The sequence below is a fragment of the Neomonachus schauinslandi genome, chromosome 11 (assembly GCF_002201575.2).
Source record: "Neomonachus schauinslandi chromosome 11, ASM220157v2, whole genome shotgun sequence".
Taxonomy (NCBI): domain Eukaryota; kingdom Metazoa; phylum Chordata; class Mammalia; order Carnivora; family Phocidae; genus Neomonachus; species Neomonachus schauinslandi.
In genome coordinates this window covers 17,473,148-17,499,518 of record NC_058413.1, presented here as the reverse complement: position 1 = coordinate 17,499,518, position 26,371 = coordinate 17,473,148, and the positions used below count along the sequence as shown (strand labels likewise).

The 26,371-nt window shown below is 42.1% G+C and overlaps 1 protein-coding gene across 4 annotated transcripts in view; it reads left to right on the top strand.

The window, feature by feature from the left end:
* The window catches only part of EXT2 (exostosin glycosyltransferase 2), a 139,029-nt gene that overhangs the window by 76,931 nt on the left and 35,727 nt on the right, over nucleotides 1-26,371 (top strand). For all 4 annotated transcript variants that reach the window (XM_021685386.1, XM_021685387.2, XM_021685388.2 and 1 more), the window contains one exon: nucleotides 21,677-21,866. In XM_021685386.1, coding sequence (XP_021541061.1) covers nucleotides 21,677-21,866 — 190 coding nt within the window. The remainder of the gene's footprint in view (nucleotides 1-21,676; nucleotides 21,867-26,371) is intronic.

The window sequence follows — 26,371 nt, the reverse complement described above, 5'->3', positions numbered from 1 at the left end:
AATTTTGTTAACTACTCTTTTACTGAATTCTACAATTATTTCACTTTTTTAAAGTTGATTCTCTTGTGTTTTCTAGATATACAATCATATGTACAAATGCTAATTCTCCCTCTTTTTTCCAGTACTTGAACCTTTTATTTTCTTTTATCTAAATGCATTGGCTAGTACTTCCAGCACAATGCTAAATGATGATCTGAGTGTTAAAAGAGAAGGAAGTGTTACCTAGTCAGAGAAAGGGGTGATGTTGGTCCTATGCAGAAGGAATAGCAAATTCAGAGGTGCAGAGGGACTGGAGAGCGTGTAAGTTTAAGGAACTTCATGGAGGTGAGTGTGGCAGGACTGAAGGAGGCTCATGAGGGAGAGGCAGAATATAAAGCCTGGGGAGGGCCCCGATCACAAAACACCTCATATGTCACGGAATGTGTTGGCATGTTATCTGTGGGTTATTTAAACTGGGACATAATGTGGTGAGTTTGCATTTGGGTCAGTCAGATATCAGTGTGGAAAATGGATCACTTGCAGCAGAACTAGAACAGAGGCAGGGGCCTATTTCAGGAGTCCAGGTGAGAATTAGTAGGGGGCCGATTTGAGGGATGGTGGGGAGAACTGACTATGCTAATTGGAGATTGAGGGCGGTTAGGGGGAGTGAGGCATATGGGGCATTTTATCCAGGTAGGGAGTGTGGGCACATGGGGGTTGTGGGCCAGGGTGATGCTGGCGTCCAAACTCAGTCTGACTGCAGGGCCTTCGACAGTATGGCTCCAGCCTGCTTTTCTGGTTTCATTCCCTTGTCTTTCGGGGGTTCTGGCAACACAACCTTGTCCTTCCTGTGTATGCTCCATGCTTTGCCTTCTCTGTGCTTTTGTGACTGTTTGTCCTTTCACTGAGATGCTTTACTCCACCATCACCTCCAGTTGTCCACATTTTATCCACATTTCAGTGACCTGCTCATATACCCCTTCCTCCATCAGGTTTTCCTGGACCCCTTAAATAGGAAGTAATCTTTCCTCTTTGTAACTCTTCCAGTGTGTTATCTGTGTTTCTTTCCTATCACTTAACATGCATAGAAACACAATTCCCTGTAGAGTTTTAAGCTTCTTAAGGGAATTTCTGAGTTATCTTGGTATTTCTTATAATATCTAGGACAATTTAATTCAGATAGGAGGGCCTTAGTGTATAAAGGAGGGAAGGAGGGAGACAGGCAGGGAGACAGGGAGGGAGGGAGGAACGTTGGCATCCCAGGACTCACCCACCTGCTGATACGACATCCACTGGTTTCTTTTGTTTTGTTTTGTTTTGTGTTTTACGTAAACCCTGTTGGGAAGGTGTGGAACGTGATAGATTCTTTCCCATCTATTGGTGGTCATAATGAGGCTCAGTGCATAAGGACTTGTCTGAGGTCATATAATTGGCAAGTTGTATAAACAAGTGAGAACCCAGGTCTTCTGATTATCTTGAATTGCTTCTGGAGTTTTGTAGGAGCCATTGAGCTTCCTCCTCTGGGCTGAAACATTTCCACTATTCCAAGTATATGGCATAAGCTTGAGATGAAGAATACTCATCCCTGTTCCTCTGCAGGAGAATACATGTAGATGGGATGGCCATGACCCAGCCAGAAGGTGTGGAAAGAGTGGGACTTTATTCTGTACTTTTACCTAAAGCTCTAAGAAAAGTCTAGTAAGAATAAATGGCTGGAATTTTGGTTCTCTGTCTTTCATAAGACTATGGGCCAGGAGAAAATAGTACATGAAAATTTGTAGCTATGAAATAGATGTGTTTTAATGTAGGACAAAATGGTCAACGTGCTGGACTGTCAGTTTGGGAAAGAACGTAAGTACAAAAAGCTGAAATCTGGATATGCAAATGGAAAATATAGTCTGTGTTTTTTCTTTAACTTCTTAAATTGTTCTTTTCAGGCTAATTTAGTGCTCACCACGTTTCTAGGAGCTCAGGTGCTGAGAGCCCTGATTTAGATCAGTGGGTTGTACATTTCTGCATCTTCAGTGAAGGCAACTGACAGGAGGTCTGAGTAGCGCTGATTTATTTATAGTTAACTTTTCCCCTCCCCTTTGGAAATATTTAACCTACTCTAGATGTGATTACTATGAGCCCAACCTGCAGGGGAGTCTCCCCTCTAGATTCCATCAAATTTACAATATCAGACACCCTGAGGTGGGAGTAGGTGTGAATCTTGGCCAGTAAATCAAGGGATGGTCTGGTGTTTCCAAAGATACGCTGTTAGGGCTTCCAGCCAGCCACGTACTCTGCTTGCTCAGAGCAGAGAGTCCTATTTTGCCAGATGCTGCTGCCTTGGTTTTAATGTAAAAAAAAAAAAAAAAAAGAGGACCTCTGAGTGTGTGTAGATTCTGAAGATAGCAAGGGGTGGCCTTGCAAAAACCAAGTGTTTGTGTCACCAGTGACATTTGGCATTTCTATCTCTTGGCTGGTAGGAGGAGGTTACATTACCCACGTTGTGCCACACTCTCAAAACTTGAAAAAGTTTGACAAAATAATTCTTGAGCATAACTTTAAAGTAGCAGATCTGTCTGGTTTGGAGAGATTGGCCCTTTGTTTTGACTCTTGTCTTTGGAAGGAATTTCTCAGCAAGTTAAGGTTCCTTATGCAGGGACAACGAGTTTGCTTTTACTGATTAATTTTCTTAGTTCCTTATGGCCAGGGTGCCTGTCTTTCACTGCCTTTTTGGTCTCTCCATGCTTTCATTTTTCTCCCTTTTTTGTAGATAATCAGCAAAACTATCATCTCCCCAAGTACTCCACACCTGTATCACTTCTAATGTTCGTGTCATTTCTGGTCTTGCCATCCTTACATCTGGGCCTCGCCTATGGAGTGGGGGAGCTCCTCAGACACCCTGTCTTGCCTTACCTCTGGTTCTCTGCCAAATATGAGCACATCTGGAGGACAGAGACGGAGGCAAGTGAGAGTTCAGTGTGTTATGGGGATGCAGCAGGCCAAGAACTGTGAACCTTGGGTTTCTGATATGTGCCGCCAAAACCATATCCTTTCACTGGCAGTTATTTTAAAACCCAATATAATATGGGCCTAAAATCATGTTGGAGAGTAGAATATATTCCCAGGTCATGTTTTTACGATGTGATTTGAAAGATTGTACCCCACCTTATCAGTATGTCGTAATTTTATTTATCCAGTCCCTTTTGACGGACACTACATAGTATTTTTTTCAAATTTGCTGTCCTAGATAACACTAATCAAGAGACCTCAGATTTTTCCCTTTTCTGCGTTTACCATACTGGACCTAGAGCAGAAAGGAGAGATAGCAGGGGTCCCATGGCCTTTGACAAAAATTGATGACGAAAATGGCGAAGTGACTTAAAATGGATTATCGTACCCAGCATAAGAAAGAGGTTAAAAAATAAGAGCTTATTCCTGTGAAATCTAGCCGGAGGGGCGACTTAGCTCTGAGCAAGACCTCAAGACGTGGAGTGTATACTTAGCTGGACTTCTAGGAGCCTCACGTCCAAGCCTTATTAGCAAGGGATTGGTAGCGGGGAATGGGCATCAGAGCACTTGATGGGCACTTTTCACCCGGGAGGAGCAGGAATCAGAGCTGTGGGTAAAAGGTGGCACAGCTTGCCACTAGCTCCCATAAGTTCTGAGGGAGGTGAGTGCATACTTAGTACGCATCAGAATCTCCTGGAAAGCTTGTTAAAACACAGATTGCTGGCACTCCACCCCAAGTCACAGATTGAGTAGGTCCGGGTGGGGTCCTAGAATTTGCATTTCTAGCAAGTGTTGATGCCACCACTCCAGGGACCATACTTTGATGTGGGATTGATTCACTGTGTGTGTCCTGACTCACCCACCAGAGAAGGCTCTCCCTCTCCTCCTGTCCAGTTCCTCTTCTGGACCCCTCGGGCCTGGGTCCAAAGCATCCAGAGCCGGCTCAGAGTGCATCTGTCTCCGCCCCATGAAGTACTCCGGGCTGGCTGCACCAAGATGGCCAGACGGCAGCCCCCACTCACCAATGTTGTGGTTGTACAAGCAGCTGAAAATATCACTCAGCTGTAAACACTATCAAGCAATAAATCACTCTGCAGGCTGAAGAAGCGCCAGCTCACATGCGTGAAAGAGAGCTCTGAGTTGAAGAGATACCATGTTAACAGTCTGTTTAACTCAGCTCCGTGCCCTTTAACTTCCAGGTTGTGGAATGTTTCTCTGGAATTTGAAAGCCTACCCTGCCCCCAGGAGGCCTTCTAGGCTTATTCTCCCCTTCTTCCTCCCATTGCCTAGATAGGACTAAAGTATGTATGGAATTTGGAAATTTAAGCTTGAATTTTAAGTACATACATGTAAGCTTTTTGAAGTCTTGTTTTTAGAGGTATCACGTTTGTCGGATCTCAGTTACACAAGGGCTCCAGTACACGGCCATGAATTCCAAACCTTCCCTTGTGTAGACTTTGCCGCTGAACTGTTCTGTGGAAACAAGCTAGAAAGTCTCAGATGGTCAGTAGCCAGGGAATAAAGAAAGCTGAGTTAGGTCTGTGGGTGGAGAGATGCAGGAAGATCCAAGGAGCTTGATCTGGGACCCCAAGCAAAGAACTTGGCTGACTCTGATGGTCAAAAAATGGAAAAGACGAAGTTACAAGCCAGATCCAGATGGGGAGGATGTGTAAGGAATATAAAGGGACGAGCCTGGGGGTGTAGCTAAGATGATTGTGTCAATGAGATCTTTTGCACGAACACCCTGCCTTCTTCCTAATAGAGAGAGACTCGTACACCTGTGTAACGCATGCCCACATGGCCGCTGCAGTGGAGGTGATGGGTGCATTAGCACACACGCTTTCCCTGGATGCAGTTTTACCTCCATTGCTTTTATAGAGGCAAGTTGTATGGCTCTTGCTTTCATGAATCAAAACCTGACTGCTTCCTTACATCATTCAGCTGGTAGGAGGCAGTGACTAGAATAGTTTTTTGGAGTCTTGTGGAAGCTTGATCTGGCAGCAGATTGATTAAGAACATATTGAATGTTTTGGCACAGTCATCCTTGGCACCTGCCCCAGCTAGCACTTATTAGCACGTAATCTCTTTCTCCTTTTTGGGGCGCCACTTTAATTCGCCCTTGATGTCTGCTTAAATGATTCAGTAGCAGAAGTTACCAGGAAAGTATAGTTGCTGGGTATTATAACATCAGGATAATGAAGTTTGTTTTCATTTCTAATATCCTATGGTAGTTACCTGCCTCCCAATTAATGAATATTTGGGTGTAATTTTCTAATAAGTGGGTTTGTTGCAGCTGCAGCGTAGAAAAATTTCCCCATTGCTCCAACTAGAGGTTGGTTCTTGATTTTTGGTTCTCTTTTTTTATCTATTTCTTAATTTTATATTTTTAAAAGTTGTGTAGTTTAGCCTGCGTATGGTTCAAAAATTCAAATGGTAAAATAAAGCATATAACTAAAATTGAAGCCTGTTCCCAAGGGGCAACTGCTTGCAACTCTTGTAGCTTTCCTCTGGGATTTATCTTCCTATCTCCCCATCGAATGCTTAGGGTGCTTTTTTTTTTTTTTTTTTAATTTCTCAATCATAGACATACTCTTTTTATTTCCTTTGGGTCTGCAGTTTGTCTCTTGTTCTCTCTTCTTTCTTTACACATTCATTTCTCCCCTTCTTTCCAGTAGGGCTGTATCGCCGTTTTTCATTAAAGCAATATTTATTGTGTGCATTATTAGGACTGAATAAATACTGTCTTTAGCTGAATGAAGTGGCAAACCATGATTATGTTTTTTTTTCTTGTGCAACTTTCTGTTTTTCCAGAGAGTTAATAACTGCTTTTGTTTTTTTCTCTTAGTGTTCCATGTTCCTATCACTAATTGATTTTTACTCAGTTTTCCAATAAAAGAGTAAATGGTCAAGCATAGGTAAACTATAGGACTTCCCTCCCTCTTTCTTTTCTTTCTCTTTTGTCTCTTTCTCTTTTGTTCTCTCCCTTTTTTCTCTCTCTCTCTCCCTCCCTCCCTCCCTTTTCTCCTATAGCAATTCATCTTAAGCTCCAGTCTGGATTGATTTCTCTCTGGGTCTCCTATGCAGTGGTCATCTTAAATTTTCAGTTCACCATGATTCTGGGAATTCCCTTTTTTTCTCTCCTTTGTTGGATTCCTTGTTTCCAAGGTCTAACATCTTCCTCTTTTTTGGTTTATTTTTTCTAACAGCTTCTGGAGAAAGGGACCATTGGGAGACAAATTTTCATGTCAGAAAATGTGTTTATTCTATTTCACATTTGAGTAATAATTAGACTAGTGTAAACTTCTGATTGAGGTGGGTTTTCTTCAGAATTTTGAAAGTTTCCCATTTTAATTTCAAAAAGTGGGAAGTCATTCCTGATCCTTTTATGTGACATTTTTATCTTCTTGGAAAATTCTGTGTTTTGAAATTTTATGATGTGCCTTGGTCTGAGTGGGTTTTTTTGTTCAGTGGATACTGATTTGGGCCTTTTTAAGCTGGAAATTCATGTTCCATTCTGAGAAATTTTCATGTTTTATATCTTTTATTCTTCCCATGTTTTCTCTTTTTTCTCTTTATGGAACTTCTGTTACCTAAATGATGAATATGTTAGATTGAGCCTTCTTTTCCTTATCATTTCTGTTCTACTTATCATCTCTTTTTATTTCAATAATCTTTTTGAGTTTCTTAGGTATTTTCTCAGTTTTATCTTCTAAGCTTCTTTTGATTTTAAAAATTTTGTTCACTTTCAATTTCTAAGTATTTTCATGATTTCTTTTTTTTTAAGATTTATTTATTTATTTATTTGAGAGAGCGAGCAAGCATGAGCCAGTGGGGGAGGGGCAGAGGAAGAGGAGAGAGAAAATCCTCTAGTAGACTCCCTGCTAAGCACAGAGCACAGCTCAGGGCTTGATCCCAGGACCCTGAGGTCATGACATGAGCCGAAATCAAGAGTAGGATGCTTAACCAACTGAGCCACCTAGGTACCCCTTTTACTTGATTTCTAATTAATCTTTTTTTATAACTTCTTATTCTTTTTTTTTTTTTTTGAGATTTTATTTATTTGACAGAGTGAGAGAGCACAAGCAGGGGGAGTGGCAGGCAGAGGGAGAGAGAGAAGCAGGCTCCCTGCTCAGCAGGGAGCCTGATGTGGGGCTTGATCCCAAGACTCTGATCATGACTTGAGCCGAAGGCAGATGCTTAACTGACTGAGCTACCCAGCTGCCCCAATAGCTTCCTATTCTTATTGTAAGAATACAGTACTTTCTCTCTCTGAAGATAGTGTGATTTTGTTTTTATTTTTCTTTAGCTCCTTTTCCTTTGAACTCCTTTATCAGTCCTTCATTTTCTCTCTTTTATATTGGCAGCCTTCTTCAAATACCTGATGTTTTCAGCAGTCTTATTTAAAAGTGAGACTCTGAAAGCTGATTGGGAGTTCTCTGTAAAGCTTGTCAACTGGTGAGCTTTACTTAGGTTAAGAGGATGGGGACCCAGTCGTTTGCCCAGATGTTAGTGTTCATGGGTTATTTCTATTGGATTGGTTCATTGATCAGAGAATAATCTTTCTGCCTTTGGGAGTGGGGGAAGATGGATAATGCCTGGGTTGCAAACATTTGAGGAGCTGAATAGAGGGGAAGGAGACAGGTTCTCATTCTTCATTTATAGATGATCACTTAATCCACTATATTCAGTGTGGTGCCTCACCCTGCTTTCCATGTCTGGGGTCTCTGACTAGGCAGTCTCTCTAATACATTTTCTCCAGAGAATAAACTTCCCTTTTCCTGCTAAGGTGGCAGGGGGGACAGGAGGACAGGGAGAGGATGGCCTGCCTGTGACTATCCGTTTAAGGGATCTTGGCACCACTGTTCTTTATTTCTGTTTTCAGAGTCCCTTCTTCCTGGACACCTAGTATCTCCCAGTTTTTTTTTCTTTTAAAGATTTTATTTATTTATTTGACAGAGAGAGAGAGAGAGAGCACACGAGGGCGGGGAGGAGCAGAGGGAGAGGCACAAGCAGACTCCCTGCTGAGTGTGCAGCCCAATGTGGGGCTCTCTCCCAGGACCCTGAGATCATGACCTGAACTGTAGTCAAGACATTTAACCGACTGAGCCACCCAGGTGCCCCCTAGTATCTCCAGTCCTCCAATTTCTGAGTCTTCTAGTCATTCTTGGAAAGCTTAGCTTTTTTTGTTTGCTTCACTTGGTAGTTTATGTTGCTCTGCCTTTTGTTTGTTTGCTTAAACAGCCCTAAAATTCTCTGTATTTTTTATTTTGACATAATTTCAAACTGAAAGTTCCAAAAATGATACAGAGAGTTTCTGTACATGCTATACCATATTTGTCAAATATTAATATTTTACCATATTTCCTTTATTCTTTTCTCTGTTTATGTGTGTGTGTGTATGTACTCATTTGTATTTATATATTTTTTCCTGAGCCATTTGAAAGTTGCAGATATGACACACCTTTACTCCTAAATATTTCTCATAAAGAAGTCACAGTGCAATTATCAAAGTCATCTGAAATAAACATTGATATAATATTATTACTTAATCTATAGACCTTATTTAGATTTTGCCAATTATCCTAAAGTCCATTATAGCAAAAGAAAATTCCAGACCATGCATTACATTAGTTGTCATGTCTCCTTATTCTAGAACAATTTCTCAGTCTTTCTTTGCCTTGCATGACATTCACACTTTTTCAGAGAATTTGTTACTTACTTTGTAAGACGTCTCTTGACATCTCTTGATTTGGGTTTGTCTGATGCTTTTGTATCAACTTATGCATTCAATTTAAAATTGTTGAAATTCAAATTATGCCTTTTTGACTGGAATATCACAAAAATAATATGTTCTCAATGCATCATGTTGGAGGACACATAATGTCAATTTGTCCTATGACTTGTGATGTAACTTCAGTCACAGGTTTTGGCTGGATTTCTCCAATGTAAAGTTACTGTTTTTGTTCTTAATGTGTCTTGTGGGGAAATGCTTTGAGACCATGTAAATACCCTGCTGCTTCTCAAACTTTGCCTGGCTGGTTGTAGCCTCTACCAGTGATTTCTCACCTGAATCAGTTGTTGTAATGGTTGCTAAATGGTGATTCTGTCATTCCCATTCTCTATCTGCTTTTGAGAGTGATTATTTTATCTTTGACCTGAGAGTTCATGTCTTTAATCAGTTTTGGAAAATTCTCCATTGTTTTCTCTTTGAATATTATCTATCTTTCATTTTCACAAATCTTTCCTTTTCCTGTTAAATGTATGTCAGATCTCCTTCATCCTGTTGTTATGTCTCTCAGGTATTTTTTCCTTCACGTTTTCCACATTTTTATCTTTCTGCAACTGCACGCTGGATAATTTTTTCACATCAGTTTTGCTGTTCTCTTTAGCTGTGACCGATTTCTTTTTCACCCGTCCATTGAGATTTAAATTTCAGCGGTTATTTTTAGAAACTATTTAATTATTTTTCAAATCTGTCTGCCTGGTCTTTTTTTCACAGTGTCTTTTTTAAAACTGTGTTTTAAATTCATTCTTTTATAATTATTTGAGATACTTTGTCTTTTCCTATTACCTAATTTTTAAATTTCTTGTAAGGTCTACTCCTGTCATTTGTCTACTGCCTGTCGCTCTTGTTGCATTGATTCCTTATATGTTTTATAATTTTGGGATGTGAGTTCATCTTCAGTAAGCTTTCTGTGGTAATCGTTGCCAACTGGGCGAGGGGTATTACTCCAGAGGGTCTGTTTGTTCTTGTTTGTTTGTTTGTTTTGGCTTCTGCTGGGTGTTCCAAAGTTATCCTGGAGATAAATCACTTTTTAACATTAATTTTTCAGTATGAAGTTTCCATACTCCAGACGTAGATTTTGTTTAAACCCCAAGCCTGTATGAGGGCTAGTCTCTGTTGGAAGCACCCCAACCCAAACTTAGGTTGAAAAAGATAAATGTTTTTTATTACCTGCATCTACGAGGGGATGACATTCTGGACCACCTTTTCATGGAAGGATTCTGCCTTTGTGTGTATGTCCCACTTCTGGTTCCCTCACTTCCTGTGGCCAAAGCCGTTGTCCCTCTTCCGACATGGATGTCAAACCTGTGTGTCACTAAGCCCAAACTACCTCTGCCCTCCTCAGGGTTCCACAGTGCCAACCCTCCTGTGCGTTCAGCTCTCAATTGCGGTTTCTCTTCATTTTTGGTGCCTGGGACTTCCCATTTCCCCTGGCCTCAGCGATATATTTCAAAGGAGTTTTGTTATATTTTATCCTACGTTTCTGTGTCTTGTATAGCAAGAAACGTCCTCTGTTTCACCTCCCAAAATGTGTTGAATTCTTGTCCACTGTTACCTCCTTGCCTGTTCTTTTTGCCCTTGTCGGCTCATGCCTTTCCTTTTTCCAAGAGGAAGCAGAGATAAAACAGAGTAGACAAAGCATATGCCTTACTGGAATTCCAGAGAAGTTAAGAATTAAGAAATGACTACATTTTAGAGGTTGTTCTTTCCACGTTGTATCAACTTTAATGGTAGTGTTAGACTCCTGTCAGCTCAAAACCACACAAAAGCTTTGGTTTTCTTGGTCATACCCTTGTTGGTGTTTTGTGCTTAGATGCCATAAGCTGTAACTTAATCTTTTTCAAGAGTTTCTGTTTACCAAGCCAGTGAAGTCTTCCTCTATACCGTAGTGGCCAGCAAACATTTTTATGCCTGGGCGAGAGAATGAACCTCTCTTTCTAACTACCAGAATAGTTCAACGACAGGATAGTTAGATGAAATCATAAATTTGTGTTCCCTCTCGTGAGAAGTGGTAGTTTCAGCACCATTGACATTCTTGAACACTTTGGATTATAGATCAGCCTTATTTATTTGAATCAAATCACTGGTTTTTTCATTAAAGGATAACTTTTAAGAGTTTTCAGTATACTTATTAAGTAACAGATCCAGGGATGATGATTATGTGTTTAAAGACTATGTTCTAAAAATAATCCAAATCTTTTGAACTATCAAGCAGCTGAACCGTTCTTTTTAATATATCGAATAAAATAAAGCAATAAAATGCATTGATGTGTTATTTTTGCCCCTACTTTATTGTATTCACCCACTTAATTGATTAGCAGTATCTTAAACTATCTTACCATGGATATATTTAGTGAAATTTATTACTTGCAGACTGGTACAACTCATGAATTATTAAAAGCATCAGCATATGGAACCCACTCTTTCCTCATTCCAAATTCTTTTAATATGGCTTACGTTGAGCCATTTAACTGGCTTCTCTCCATCCCACTGATGGAAGCTGCAGCCAGACGAGGGTTCTTCTAAATGATTGGCTTCCTTTCCAAGCAAGAGGAGGATGAAATGTCAACTTTTTCCTCTACTACCTGAAAAGCAATCAGTGGCAACCCTTCCTGCTCTTCTTGACAGTAGTTTGGCTTTACAGAAGAGGGTGGGCATTTAGCCAAATGTGCATTTCAGTGCTATATAAAGGAAAAATTTAAGTAGCTGAAACTCAGATAATAGGTGGAATTTTCAGAGAGGCATGCAGATGGGTTTAACCTGTGAGTCTTCAGTAAGCTAACAATAGCTCAGAAATTCCTGAACTGCACGTTTTAATCCCTTCTTTCCTGGTGATGAGCCGAGTGACTTGAGGTTACTGACAGAATCTCTCTCTTGCAGCAGTTTGCTCATCTGTAGGACTGGGTTTAGGGATAATAACAGCTTCAGAAGAATAGTGCAGCATAGTGACTGATTACCAATAACTAATCAAGACCACTGAAAAGGACATTTTGGAATCATACCTTGGGGTTCAAGACCATTTATTAACTTGACCTTGTGCTTTGAAATTTGTTATCCTTATCTGTGAAATGGGGCTTTTACTTACTTCACAAGATTATTATGAGATCTTAATGCTTTGTCACGTGGAAACAAACTTAGAATTCGATAGGACCCTGGTGGGGAAAATTGAAATTCACAGGACAGTGGTTTTTGTTTTTGTTTCTGTACGCAGATAGGCTCCATTATGTATTTTCCATTGCTCAATACTTAAAACCCCAAGAGTTAACATTCTGTGAGCTCCATTCTTACAGATAAAGAAAGTGTAACTTACTTAAGATCCACCTCCCCATCATTCTATCTTAGAAAAGAGGAAATGGAGTCTGAAGAAGATTCTCAGTCCATCATTCCATCTATTATAAGATATCGCCATATTTTCACAAGTGTTTTTATCTTGCACACAAACTTGGCACCCCACTTAAATAGGAAACACAACAGCAAAGAGTTAGATTGACAGTGTGAATAGAGAAAGACTTCTGTCCCTGGCTTTATGATGGATTAGACATGCTAAATGACCTTCCCAACTAAACAGCTAGCATACTGAATGAAGTATTACAAAGCAGTTTTAGCCTGTTGCTAAGCTGGCAGGAAAGTGAGATATTTGTTGACTCACTAAACAGAGTGAAACTAGGTCCCCTGGTAAGTGAGTAAGAACCAGAGGCAGCTTTTGCTGTGGAGAGTTTCGCAGTTTGATGACCCGGAGCTTCTGCTGTGGAGAGTGGGACAAGGGAGCAGGCTGGAAAGCCTGTGGTCTCTGCCTGTTGGGGAATCTAAAAAGAGCGTCCTAGAGAAGCCAGGAAACTAAACCGCTATATTTTCAGTGAAAGGGTAAAGAGAAGTGGGTCTGTGGTGATCTTGCTGCTGAGAACTACAGTTACAAGCCACCTTCACATGGTTTCTGGTCCAAATTCATACAATAGGTGTGGTCCAAGGAAACCTTCAGAGCATTTCATTAGAAGTGGCCCTGAATTGATAGGGAGCAGCAGAAGTAGACACAGACCCTCTCTTGAGTAATTTGTCTTCAATCTGGGTCTCAAATAATTCTTACAAATTAAGTATCTAAGGAAAATGAGCAGCTCACAGTTAGAACCCACAAGACCATAGAGAAGTAAGGCAATATCATGAATGAGAACCAGCAGAAACACACCTTCAAGGACTTTGATTACTGGATTAGGTTAGATTATTAGATTCAAAGAAATTGTTCAGATGCAGCCCAAAGAGACAGGAAAATGAAGTGATGTGGAGAACGGAGGGACAAGGTCTAATCAGTTCCAGAAGGAGAAGAGAGGGAGAGAGTGGAAAGAGGTCCTTTGAAAATGCAATAGCTGAGAACTTTCCAGAACTGTTGAATGACACCAGACCTCAGATTCAGGAAGACCTAGAAACCACAAGCAGGATCATCATAATGAAACTGAGGTACACCAAAGAAAAAGAGAAGACCTTAAACTTATCTAGAAGAAAAGGGCAGACTAATGGTAGAAATTACTTGCCCCATGCTCCTGTGACCCTGAGTTATGTCTCTGGCTCGGTTTCTTTCGATGTCAGCGAGTCCCAGTGCCTGTTACCCTGGTACACCCAGATGTGGTTAGACCCATCCCAGGTCCACCATATAGAAAACGTATTTATGAACCAATTACTCTAAGTAAGTTATAGGAATTCTAAGCTGATAATTTACTCTCTCCCTTAGTTAAGTCTGTAGCACGAAGGGGATTTCTAGTCTTTGATTTTCTTCATCTTCCATGTGTCTGTTTAATGGGAAGTCAGTGAAATCTAGCCATCAGTGTTATCCTTGTTTTTGTGAACAATCCGTTCTTTTTTGTGGGTGGAATGAATTAAAGATACAACACAACGAGTAGACTTCAGACTTGTTGCTGAATCTTTTCTCCCTTGATCTAAGAGAGCCTGCTTGAAGACGGGCCTTGGGTCTGCGTGCTTCTCCAGTTTCCTAAGGCAGTGCATGCCCAGTGGAGTGTGTGCTGCCAGTAGTTAGGGCTGTAGAGGCTTAATGGTTAAGGTAACGTGGGCCACATTACTGATTGCCCTTTCAAATCTCCCAGTAACCATTAACATAAATATCATCTCACCATTTTGGACAGAGGACACCACCCTTATGCACGTTAGTAATATGATGCTAATGCTTAACCCTTTCCTGGCTTGGTTTGCTTCAGAGGCCCTGCCCCACATCCGTGGGTAGGGAGTCTGTTTGAACCTAGAGGAGAAACGGAAGGGTTAACTCCTTTTGGTTTTGCCCTTTGACCGCTTCAGGATGAGAGGCATGATGAAATACTTTTCAAAATCTTCAGTGGAAACACATCATGCATAATTGGAGCAAAAAAGAATAAATCAAAGCTTTTCCCCCCTTTTAGTCTGGTAATTCATAATTGAAACCACATTGAGGAAGGGGCTGATAACTTCAAAACAAGCAGGAAAACTGCCCTTTCTATCAAGGTAGGGATAGGTAAGGCTTCTCATTACCAGGGGCTCAAAAGCTTCTGTATAACAAGCCTGTCCTCTCCTCCCTTCCTTTCTTCTCTGAATTCTCACTTTTCTGCTCAGGCAGATACCTTCAGTTAAATCACATGTGGGTTCACTCCAGGATGCTTAGTGCTCTTCTTGTCACTTGAATTTATACGTGGTGACATTTAAAAAAATCTCTGATATGATGAGTAATAGGAATTAAATTTTGAACCATCCTTCGAGGTTGATTTCTTCAGTCTGGAATTTGGTTGGTTTAGGTTGAAAGAGCCCTTTAGTTGGTAATGGAATGTGGTTTTCCTCGCTCCTGATTTTATAATCCTCGAGTAGTTCCAGCAAGAACATTTCAGGATGCTTAGCAAAGGCCATTTGCTTCCACCTTCCTCCGCTCTCTGTATGGTAGGTAACCTTGGCTAGCATGGTTTTGGTTAGGCTCATATAGGGCTACCATGACCTTTTAACTAAAAAAAAAAAAAAAAGGCAAAATGAGATTGCAAGAAGGGTCCAGACAACTTTCTTTGTGTGAGATTGCCAAAGGCACACCTAGTTTGAGTTTGAATTTCTTTCTTGAAGGAGGAAACCCCTTTGCACTGGAAGTTGACTTTAGGCCCAGCCTCCCAGGGCCTTTCTTTCAGGCATCCTGAAACCCAAACCCACGACTTTCTCTCGCTGCTTAACCTGCTCACTGCTTGCTCATTCACCAGAGCTTTCCAGAATAAGCAATGTGAAAGAACTTTCCTAAAGCTGATACTGTGACCTGGCAGTTATCGTAGCTACTATGGATTACTTGTATGTGATTGCAATTTAACAATCTGGATTTCTTATTGAAGCTTCTATAATGAGTATCTGTTGTGGGAGTGAGAAGTGAAGTTTGGGAGGATGGGCGAGAGATGGACAAGGTATTTTGGCCAAATGCCAGAACTCTGTCAGAATGATACACACTTCTCCTCCCATCTTTGAGTGAACAGTTTTACTGGGTGGATTTGAAAGTGGTATTGGTAGCCAAGATTTGGACGGTGCAGCTGTAATAAGTGGGTTTCACCTCTTTTCAGGTTGCCAGTGCTGGGTGCCTGGTTTCATGCCCTATCTTACCACGATGGAGATCTAATCAGGCAACAGAGTTAATTGCCAGCATTGTTTGCCTTTTCCCTGGCAGAAGTCAGAGTCTTGAGTAAATTATGGAGGTTTAAATTTGCTTGATTTCCTGCAGAAAGTGGGGTCAAGAGGTCCCAGACTGTAGACACTCTCTTTGGTCAGCCAGCAGGGGGTCAGTTCTTAAAGGTATTTCAGAGGTGACTAAATGCTGTTTTTGAAATGTCCTTCTCCACTAAGTTTTTTTCTCTGGGGGTTAGTTTGTTGACCTTACCCCAGTGGAGTGGAGTGTCTGTCTGAAGGCACATACCCCAATTAAAGCTGCCTTTCTCCACGCTGTCACTGTGCTCCAAAGGCAAATGGGATTATGTTCGAGGAGGGAAAAAGCAATTGGCACAGAAGCCTAGTTGCAGATCAGCATTTCCTATTTCTGACCTTTTGAAATAGAACATAAAGGTAGCCATGTTCACTTAGCAGTAAAACAATACTCAGGAAAAGAAAGTTACGAAAGAACTCCACAGAAAGCTTACCGTTTGACTTACAAAGCCTTTCCCTTTCGTGCTGTGGCTAGGCCTGCCTGGCCAGTCCCTCTCACGTCCGCTCTCCTTCCTTTGCTCCCTGTCTTGTGAGCGTGTGTTAGCAAGGCTGCTCGCTCGGTTTGCTAGCACTCACCTGCTTGCCCTTGCCCACGACACAGTGGCCCCTCCTTATCTCCTCCAGGGAGGTCGAGGCCGCTGTGTAGACCTTTACGTTCCCACAGGACTGGACTACCTTGTGTGAGTACTGGTTATTTTCTTGGGCCGTCCTCCCCACCAGATGATGAGCATGTTGAGGGGGAAGGCCTGTGTTTGTCTCGGCATCTGTAAGACTCTTCCAGGCGAATAGTATGTGCTTAGGAAATGCAGACTGAGTAAATGATCACCAGAAGCACGATTGGTAGGGATGATTGCTGAAGAATTGCTGATACCAGTGTTTTGTCAGGCAAGGAGGATACGAATGGGGAGAGCTGGACGTTTTTGTGTTTGGTTTAAACTGTAGTTCATGCAGCTCTGTGCTGAGCTCTCATTGCTTTTGTGCTGGATCTCATTTTGTCATCATCCCCTTAGGAGACAGGTACCATCATGGTCCCCATTTTACAGATGAGGACATTAATACAGAAGTAGCTTTACGCATCACAAAACTAGTACATGGCAGGGCCTAAATTCAAACTCTCTTCTGTTAAATATTCCCATCCTGCCCTTCAGAATAGTTGGCACACTAAGATTCTAGGTAAGTGCTTTAAAATGAATGAACTCAGTTGGCAATTGTGTTCAGAACTCATGAAGTATTTGAGTGTGCATCACCTGTTCGCGTACATACAGAAAGAGGACAGAAAGAACATGACCTGGGTCATTTGGATTTAACTTACTCACTTTTAAACCAGGTTTTTATTGAGTAGTGCTAGGCACTGGCTAGGTGCTAGCTGTTCGGACAGTTGTGGTTCTTGCTTTCATGGAACTTTCAAGATAAAATACAAAGATCAGGAAGGAAAAGAGGAAATTGTGAAAATAAAAACAGTCTATTTGGAGAGGAAGTAGAGGTAGAGAGTCCAGATAAACTAGGACCTTAAATCATGATAAGGTCAACGTAGAGAGGAAGAAGGATTTCATTTAGACTTGTTGCTGGATTGCCACCCCACTTGTAGGAACCGTGGAAAGTAGAGCCCAGAGCAGTGATTACTCCCACAAGATCAGCCATTGGCTACCATTTATTGAATGTTTGTAGTGTGAGGTACTTTACATATGTCAACTGTTTACTTTTAGTAACAATCTCTGGTTGTTAAGAAATAATAATTAAGAAGGGGTAGACGAACCATGAGAGACGATGGACTCTGAAAAACAAACAGGGTTCTAGAGGGGAGGGGGGTGGGAGGATGGGTTAGCCTGGTGGTGGGTATTGAGGAGGGCACATTCTGCATGGAGCACTGGGTGTTATGCACAAACAATGAATCATGGAACACTTCATCTAAAACTAATGATGTAATGTATGGGGATTAACATAAGAATAAAAAAAAAGAAAAAAAAGAAATAATAATTAAGAAATGTTAATAATCAACATTATTAGATCATTTTTATTTCTCGTACCTGCTAAAGTAGTAGTATTATCACAATTACGGAAACTGAGGTGCAAGAGAGGTTTAGTACTTTGCCCAGGTCACACAGCTGGTAAGTGAAAGAGCCTGGATTCATGTTAAGGAGACGTGATTCCCAAACTGACCCCGAACATGTCCACTCACTTTTTGAAGTCATTTGCCCCAACCCTGTCGGCATATCCTACAGTAAAGCACCAAGCCTGTGTCCTAGTAAATAGCTGCTCAGCAGCTTCTGTGTTACGTCTGTGTTCATCTTAACATCTGTATTTTATGGGGAAGTGTTGGTAAGATTTCAGACCTGGTTATGCTCCTTTGCCTGCTGTGTCTCCCCTTCATGCTGCCTTTTCTGCTTCCCCAATTTTCACGACCTATCTGGTATGCAAGTGAGTAGTGTGGAAAAACTGAGCACCAAGACAAGTTACTGTCTGCTTCCCACCCACCCATTCCTACCTCTCCTCCTCCCCTTCCACAGTCATCCGCTTCCCGAATGGAGCTGGCAAACGGGATGAGAACAGATCGGTCATCTTGCCACAGACTCTGGTTCCTTCTCCTGGCAGTGCCTTGAAATCAGAGCTGTGATGCCCTTCAGGGGGTGCCTCCGTTTAAATTCCAAGGGATTCGTTTTCCAAAACCAAGCTTCGCATCTCTCAGGGAACTTTCCTCTCCTTTTAATGTCATACAGGCATTCAAGTGTGTTGGCATTCCCCACTTCTCCCCAAGAACAGACCCCATTTTGTTGGAGTTTTAATAGTTTTTCCTTCTGTGTTAGAGGTGTATTTACCTTTTTTAATTTATGTGTTTCCTTTGTGTCAGTGTTATATATTCGGTGTGTTTTAGTCCGCGTACCTTCTGAAATCATAGTGTTTGGGGCGGGCTCTTGCTTATTATATGGCCCACATGTGATTGTGAAGGGTAAAGAACTTCCAGCGTTTTTGTCTCAGAGAAGGGTTAGAAGTAATAAACTCTGGCGTTCCCCACAGCTCCAGTTTCCAGTCTATAAAATGATGATGCGTACCTCGGACTCAGAGTCAGAGGGCGTGAGGATGGGCCATGGGCCTCCACCATCCGGTGTTCGGAAGCCAGACCTTGAACATCATAACATCATTCATTCTTCCTTCCCTTCCTTTCTTCCTTTTTTTTTTGACTGATAAAGCAAATTATTAGGCATCATTTACTATTTTTAACCCTACGGTTTGATCATCTGTAAAACAAGGATAACTGTATCTGGCCTGGGAGTTGTTGTAAGGCTCAGAAGAGATATTACATGTACAGCCTGGTGCCTGACACTTAGTAAGTGCTCAGTAAAGCTTTCACACACATTACAGTACCTCAAAAACTCTGTTTTTGTGTCTTTTTCATTTAAAGTGGTGTTTTTCAAGCATAAGAGAGTACTGTGTTAGGAGGAGTAAATGGGTGGGCTGGGATGGTAATGGCGGAGAGAACGAGCACCTTCGGGATTAACTGACTGAAGCACAGGGCTACTTATTGACCTCGTTTCCGTAAAGGTCAGGAAGATATAAATAAGCTTTGAGGTAGAAAACTAAAAGGGGTTCCTACCAATGTGATGAGCTGCTAGGGTACCAGTGCTGAAATCTAGGTACGTTCCTGAGACTGCAACTTAAAGTCAAAGCGTGAGGTCATGGAAAAACACAGTCAGCCTTTCTTATTGTGTCTCCTGGCTGTGAAATCTAATTATGGCCTGTTGTGGACATTTTGGCTTTAATATCCTGATTACATTAGGGCTCCTGGAATCCCATTCAGTCTCTTTGAGTTCCCATCCCATGTGTATTCCATGTGTTTGTGTACATTTCCTGTCCCACACTGTTACATCTGGCAGACAGCTGCTGTCCTCTCCGTGGTGATGGGTGTCCATCAGTGATAAGGGTGAGGCTGATGGGGGCCCTGGGACTACCAGAGGATGGGAGGGTGAGCGGCCAGAAGAGCAGTGGGACATTTCGTGTCCAGCCAGCTTCTGGAGAGACGAAGTTCGGTCCTGGCCTTTTCACGTAATAACATACAAACGTGCAGGTAGTTAATGCCACTGAAGTGTGTACTTAAAAGTGGCTAGAATGCAGGTTTCATGTTATATTTTACCACAGTTTTAAAAAATTTACGTAATATACCCAAAACCATTTTCTGCTTTAAATGAGTAGTTTGTATATTATATGCATTATATCTCAAAAAAGCTGTTTAAAAATATAAAAATGTTTTAACAATCTTATTATCAGTACAAAAATATTTTTGCTTGTATCACTGCATTGAAATTTACTTAATATTTTAATGGTAGCAAAGAAATGGAATTTCCTTCATGACTTTTTAAACCCGATTTTGAGAAAATTTCGAACTTAGAAGTTGCAAGAACATACCGTGAACTCACGCCTAGAATTCATCGCCTGGATTTATGCATTTTATATATTCACACTCTTTATTCCCAGTGTCAGAAGTGATGTGCTTTGATAGGTTTTATTTTATTTTGCTTTTTGCCTTTTTTTTTTTTTTTTCAGATTCAGTGTGCAAATTACTTATTGGGCCCTTTCAATCTGAAAATTCATGTCTCTTCTATCTTATGTCCCAAGAATTTATTTAATTTCTTTGACAGTCTTGTTTCTTCTATGTTCTGTTTTCTTTTTCAGGAACCTCCTATTAGGTGGATGTTGGACCTCTTGGATTTTGTCATCTTTTCTGAGCTGTTTTTCATCTTTACCTTTTTGTTCACTAGACTGGAATATGTTACCTTTTTCTTTTAATCCTGCTTTTTTTTTTTTTTTTTAAAGTTAAGCTATCCTATTTTTTTTTTTTAAAGGTTTTATTTATTTATTTGAGAGAGAATGAGAGAGAGCACATGAGAGGGGGGAGGGTCAGAGGGAGAAGCAGACTCCCTGCCGAGCAGGGAGCCCGATGCGGGACTCGATCCAGGGACTCCAGGATCATGACCTGAGCCGAAGGCAGTCGCTTCACCAACTGAGCCACCCAGGCGTCCCAAGCTATCCTATTTTTTATGTCCAAGAGTTCTTTCCTGTTCTTTGATAGATCTTTTTAAATAAAAAGTTTATTCTTATTTCATGGATGAAGAATTCTCTTCCTGAGGATATAATTTGTTGTTGATGTTGTTTTAATTTCCTTCTGCTGCTTCTGTTGTCTCTGTTTCGTCTGAGTTCCTGCTTTTCTATTTGTTCGTTTGGTTTCTGTCATTATGCTGACGATGTTCTTGAAATGACTGTGATTCTAGGATCTGTTCATGATTACCAGGGAAGCACTGAAAACCTGGTTGGAAAGCAGCTCTGGGTGTGAGGGCAAGCCTCCTGCCCGGAGGGCGTCACAGTCAGATGGCAGAGGGGCAAGCTAGCTACATGGCTGCCAGTGTTTGGGGACTTGGAGGAGAAGAAGGCTGGGTGGCTCATCATTCCCAGTATAGACTTTGCCCCGCATTTTCCTCTCTGCTGTGGCGATGTTTCCATGCCTAGAGCTTCAGTTCCCCGGAGAATAGACCTCCGTCCTGCAGGGGTGGACAACAAGAGGAGTTTTCTGGCTGACTGGCTGAATGAAGGGGAGGTTTGTAGATCTGGGTCTCTTTGCTCCTTATACATATTTTTAACCAGTCTTCCTGTTTTCAACCCTGCCCCTCCTCTTACCCCATAGGATTCTCGCTGAGCTTATTTCTGAGCCTTTGTGGGGTTCTGTGGTTTGGACTTGTTGGCTTTGTTGGCCCCCTCTGTGTGGTTACTTAGCTTTCTCCCTCATTCTCCCGCTCCTGCACTTCTCTGGTCCCTCCCAGTGTTTCTGAAGCCTGTCGATACTGCTCATCCACTGTGGTGTCTTCTCTCATTTCACTGTCATTGTCCATTTGTGTTTTGTATCTACTGTCACTCGAGTGGGCTTGAGGAGAGAATGGAGATCAGTGTACATGTTTAATCTGCTCTGTTTAACTAGAAATCTCTTCTCACTTACAAAAATTCTCTGCTCCTGTTTCAGTGGCCTTCACAGCTCAAGTTAATTAAAGAGAGTCAATACAAATTTGGGGGAAGGGAAGACTTTGAATAGTTGCTTTAGCTCTTGGGTTGGTCATGGTGAAAGTCACCAAATCTCCCATGTTCTAGTTTATTGACAACGTTGGAAAAGAGATCGGCCCCATTGTTACTAGATCCTTCGCTGATCCACATTAATCTGTTGCCTTGCAGAAATGGAGCAGCGTGAGCAACCCACTCTTCCTCCCACTGATCCCACCACAGTCACAAGGTTTCACCGCCATCGTCCTCACCTACGACCGAGTGGAGAGCCTCTTCCGGGTCATCACTGAGGTGTCCAAGGTGCCCAGTCTATCCAAGCTGCTAGTTGTCTGGAATAATCAGAATAAAAATCCTCCAGAAGGTAAGAAGAGTGGGAAAATGGTGTGTTCAGGAAAGGCCTGGTTTGGATTTTAGCGCAACTCTCAGCTGGATCGATTTTGGATGGCCAAATTATTTGCGTCCTTAGGTTTAAATGAGTTGTCCTGCTTTGTCAGCAACAGTGCCATTTCTGAGGCAGCATGACCCCAGTTTTCTCAGTCATCTCATTCTTGTTCTGGGGTGGCCCACTTAACTCCAAGCCCATGGCATGCACTATAGCCCCAAGTGTTTGGGAGCTTAGGAATCAGTGGGATCAAAGGCCAGCAGCCTTGGGAAAACAGATCTCAGCTTCCCTCAGCCATCACAGCTGATTTGTTTACATGAAAACTCAGTTTAAAAGGCATTAGTTTTCTCCTTCCTTATCTGGGCTCTGATACTGCACTTTTCTTCAGGAAGAAAAAAAAAAAAGGATGGCTTCACTTTCAGTTGGGAAAGTCAGCAGAGCATGCCCTCTTCAGGCTTCGAATCAGTTCCTTAAAGTGAGCGCTCACTCGGGTTCCCATTGGTTCCTCCGTAAACGCTTTGTCCCTTGCCTTGCCCCCCCCCCCCTAAGCTGCTGGCTGGCGCTGGCAGCGAGGGTTGAGGACTCTTTGATTAATTGGATTTGTGTTTCATTCAAGACGCAGAGAGTATGTTCCACCTGCATTTAGTTTCTCATTCAGTCTGTCTATTACTGATCCTAATCCCAGGGACTTCAAAGCTCCTGCCCTTTATAGCCTATTAAAGCCAGGAAGTTTCTGATGGATTAGAGCAAGGAATGAGTTTGAAGTTTGTCATGTGCACCACTATCCCCGATAAGGGCTAGTTTATTGCCTGACAGTAGTATCTGCACTTTTTTAGGACTATTCCCTTTTAATTGGTAATACTGAAGTCAGGACAGTCAGCCTCGGAAACTGCCAGTAGTAGATCTCTGGGCTGGAAGAAGAACGTTTTCTGTCTGTTAGGCAAAGCAGAATTTGCCCCAAGAAAATTCTTTAGTTCCTCTTGAGACATTTAAGAAATCTTCCTTAGTGAGATTTTTGTTCTCTGAGAGGATCATGCGCTTTCTCTGTATTTAGGGGAGCCATAGTTTAAGTAAACAGAACGGCTACTTTAAACGAAGGCCCTGTTTTATGCTCCAGAGAGCAGTGCTTTTTCTTATTAACTGTCTCTTTATGCCAAGTTTGTTTTCCTCCCAACGTCTAGTTCTCTGGATTTTTGTCTGTTTGTTTGTTTCATTTATTTGACTCTCAGAAAAGGAGAAAGAAAGGGGTGGAATGAAAGGGCAGAGATAAATAAACAGGAGCTGTGCGGGGAGGGCCACGGAGAGGTGCCACGGAGAGGGCCACGGCTGGTGCCTTGCCCAGAGGGAAGTGGATCGGACGGGTGGGCGCTGCTCGTTAGTCTCTCACTTAAAAAGGATGAATCACGTTGTGAGAAGGAAGGCCCGTGTATCCCTCCTCGGATCTGGAGTAGCCCGCTGCGTGGCGCTGCATTCACACTCGTGCGTTTGTTCCCACGCCCAGAGGCCACCAGCTTTCAGAGGGAGCCTGTCAGCACCCCACCCGCCCAGAGAGGCACAGCTCAATGCAAAAGACTCCTCTCCTTCCTTATGAACCCTGGCTAGCTGCTTTGGGCTTCAGGTGAATGATTTATTGGGACTTGGAGTCACTTCTTTGGGGCGGGTACCATCGAAGACAGTGAGAAGGAAGGTATCGTTTTCTGCTGTCTTGGTCAAAGTGCTGACACTGAGGTGACAGGAGGCACGAGCATGAACCTCGGTTTTGGAGCTGGATGTTCAGGTTTAGTTTTTGGTAGACCCTGCTAAAATGTAGTGGTTAATTCTATGACCAGAAGCTTAGTTTATTTTTGAAATATTTTGGCTCTAGGGAGGAAAGCGAGCCCTCAACTGACAAGGCCCCAGTTTTGACACGTTTAGAGACTGAACCAGCTTTTTTTTTCTAGCAGTGGTTTTGAGGTCTCAACTCAGGCTCTGGCGATGTGGTTGTTTGGGGGGAGCATGAACCATGTTTAGACCTCTGTGGGGTGTTTGTTCAGTTGGTATATGGGGCTGTCGGCTCTGGCCCTCATGCCAGCAAAGCCGTCTGAATCTGTATGTATGGCATTAGTAGCATATATATTTTTTAAAAAAGTAAGTCCAAGGCTTTGAAATATTAGAGGCAAAAGTGATGTTTTTCACTTTCTCTACATTTGCTAAAATAAATATTGTGGTGAACGTGTCTGCTGCTGGGAGGGTTAATGCAGGCAGAAATCCTCCCCCTCCCCCCCCGCCTTCTTTTTTTTCACTCTCCAACCAAATACTTTTTTCTTTTTGGTTACATTTAAGTCTAAATTGCTGGGTTTGAAGTTTAAGTAAATACTTAGACTAGGCAATAGAAATTTCCAGTGAGCTTTCGTCACATTGGTTTTGAGCTCTTTCAGAAAAAAAAAAAGGCAAGCCACTGCCTTCCTCCTCCCCAACTCTTCAATTTCCAAACTTGATGGATATAGAGGTTGTTTGGCTTGGCCCCTGGCCTCCCTGTGAAGGAAGCTATTACACTGTATAGCTCAGATAGATTTAACTCAGGCTTCTGGTTTAGCTGATTTCAGTGTTAAATTTGAATTGACCTCAGGAGCTCCCTGGCTTCAGATTGTGACTTTCATAGTTGTTAGCAGGCAGGAGGGGACGGGCCGAGTGTGTCAGGACGGTCATCCCAGAGGAGGCAACAGAGAAGTAGAAGCCACAGACTCCCTGCTTTCGAGCCGAATTCAGGGACTGTGGGGAATTAAGGTCATGCGGACCCGCTGTACACCAAGCAGCCTGAGCATTCCTCAAGTGAGCTCAAGGTTGGTATGGAGATAATCTGACCATTTATTTTATTGATCTGTGGTTGTGTTTGTGACAGTGATTGCCAGGATGGGCTTGGGGTCATCTTCAGTCAGCCTCACCGTTTTATAGTACCTTTGCCAAGTTGGAGGAAAAATTCTCTTTGCTCACATCTTTCTTGGCATCCAACGTGGAGAAAACCGTTAATCAATACCCATTTTTAAAAAATCCTTAACACAAGGAGTTCTTTTTCTCCTTCAAGCTAGACTAAAGTTCCTGACTGTGAAGTTATCAGGTCACCTGGCTCAGCTGTTTGTTTTTCATAAACTCAGCAATGTGTTTAAAAAACTCCTGTTTTTCAGACTACTTTGTGTGAATGGAAGGTGACATTTTTATTTTGCCAGCCACAGGTTCACAGGATGAGACATAAGGTACAAGGCCATGCTGTTTTACTTTGAACTCATTTAGAATTTAGAGTTTCACTAGATTTTAGAAGGAGTAAGGAAAAAAGAGACCCCATTTGGCCTTAGCAATGGAATTAGAGCCTAAAGTTCTCTAGCTATGAATTGTGTCCTTCTGCATCCTAAGGGGCCACCTCACAGCCTTCTGTCTACACCTTTTCAGGCTGTCAGGAGAGAAGTGAGGTCCGTAAGACTTTACAAGAACCCATTTATGAAGATGAAAATAATACGATGTTTTTATAGCCATGTATTATATACCTTTTAAATCCCAGGAATAGGAACTGTGTTAAGTGCTTTACATATATTATCTCGTCCTTCTGACAGACCTGCAAGGAAGCTGTTCTTACTCCCATTTTATAAAACTGAAGCTCAGATTAGTTGTGTAATTTGCCTGAATCACAAAACTGCAAGTGGCAGAGCCCGAAATGAACACAGGTCTCCAGGGATCCAAAGCTCGTGCCCCTTGCACGAAGGCCCCCTGTATCCACTTAGATTGCCATTTAGCAGGAGGAAAATCATGCTTTGTCTGTTCTCTGATTTGGGATTATGTAGAAGAACTAGGTCTTCCTTGTCAGGGACTCAAAGAGAGACAGGAAAGTAAATCTGTTCTTTTGAAAATACTAATGGAAAGGGGGGGGGAAAAGTTCTTTTTTCTCACCCATATTTTTCTTTCCCACCTCATGCTTCTGTCCTAATTTTTTTTTTTTCTTGTTTTTTTTTTTTTTTTAAAGATTTTATTTATTTATTTGACAGAGAAAGACACAGCGAGAGAGGGAACACAAACGGGGAGTGGGAGAGGGAGAAGCAGACTCCCTGCCGAGCAGGGAGCCCGATGCGGGACTCGATCCCGGGACTCCAGGATCATGACCTGAGCCGAAGGCAGTCGCTTAACCAACTGAGCCACCCAGGCGCCCTGTCCTAATTTTTTTAAACAGTCAACATCCCATATCAGAACTACCTGCTTTAGGGCAGGGAGTAATTATAATGCTTATTTTTGATTTCTGCCCTCCACAGAAGGAATGCTGAAGCCTGAGAGAATGGTAGTTCCCTTTCTTGGAGTCCTATTTTATTTGAAAATGTGAAAACAAAAAACTGGGAATTCTCTTTAGAGGCCTGTCTTGTGGTGACGATGGTACATAGACAGTTGACCTTTGAGGTGGAGACTGCTTTTGCCCTGGCTGACTTTCAGCTACCCAGGCCTAACTCAGAACAGGGAAGGAC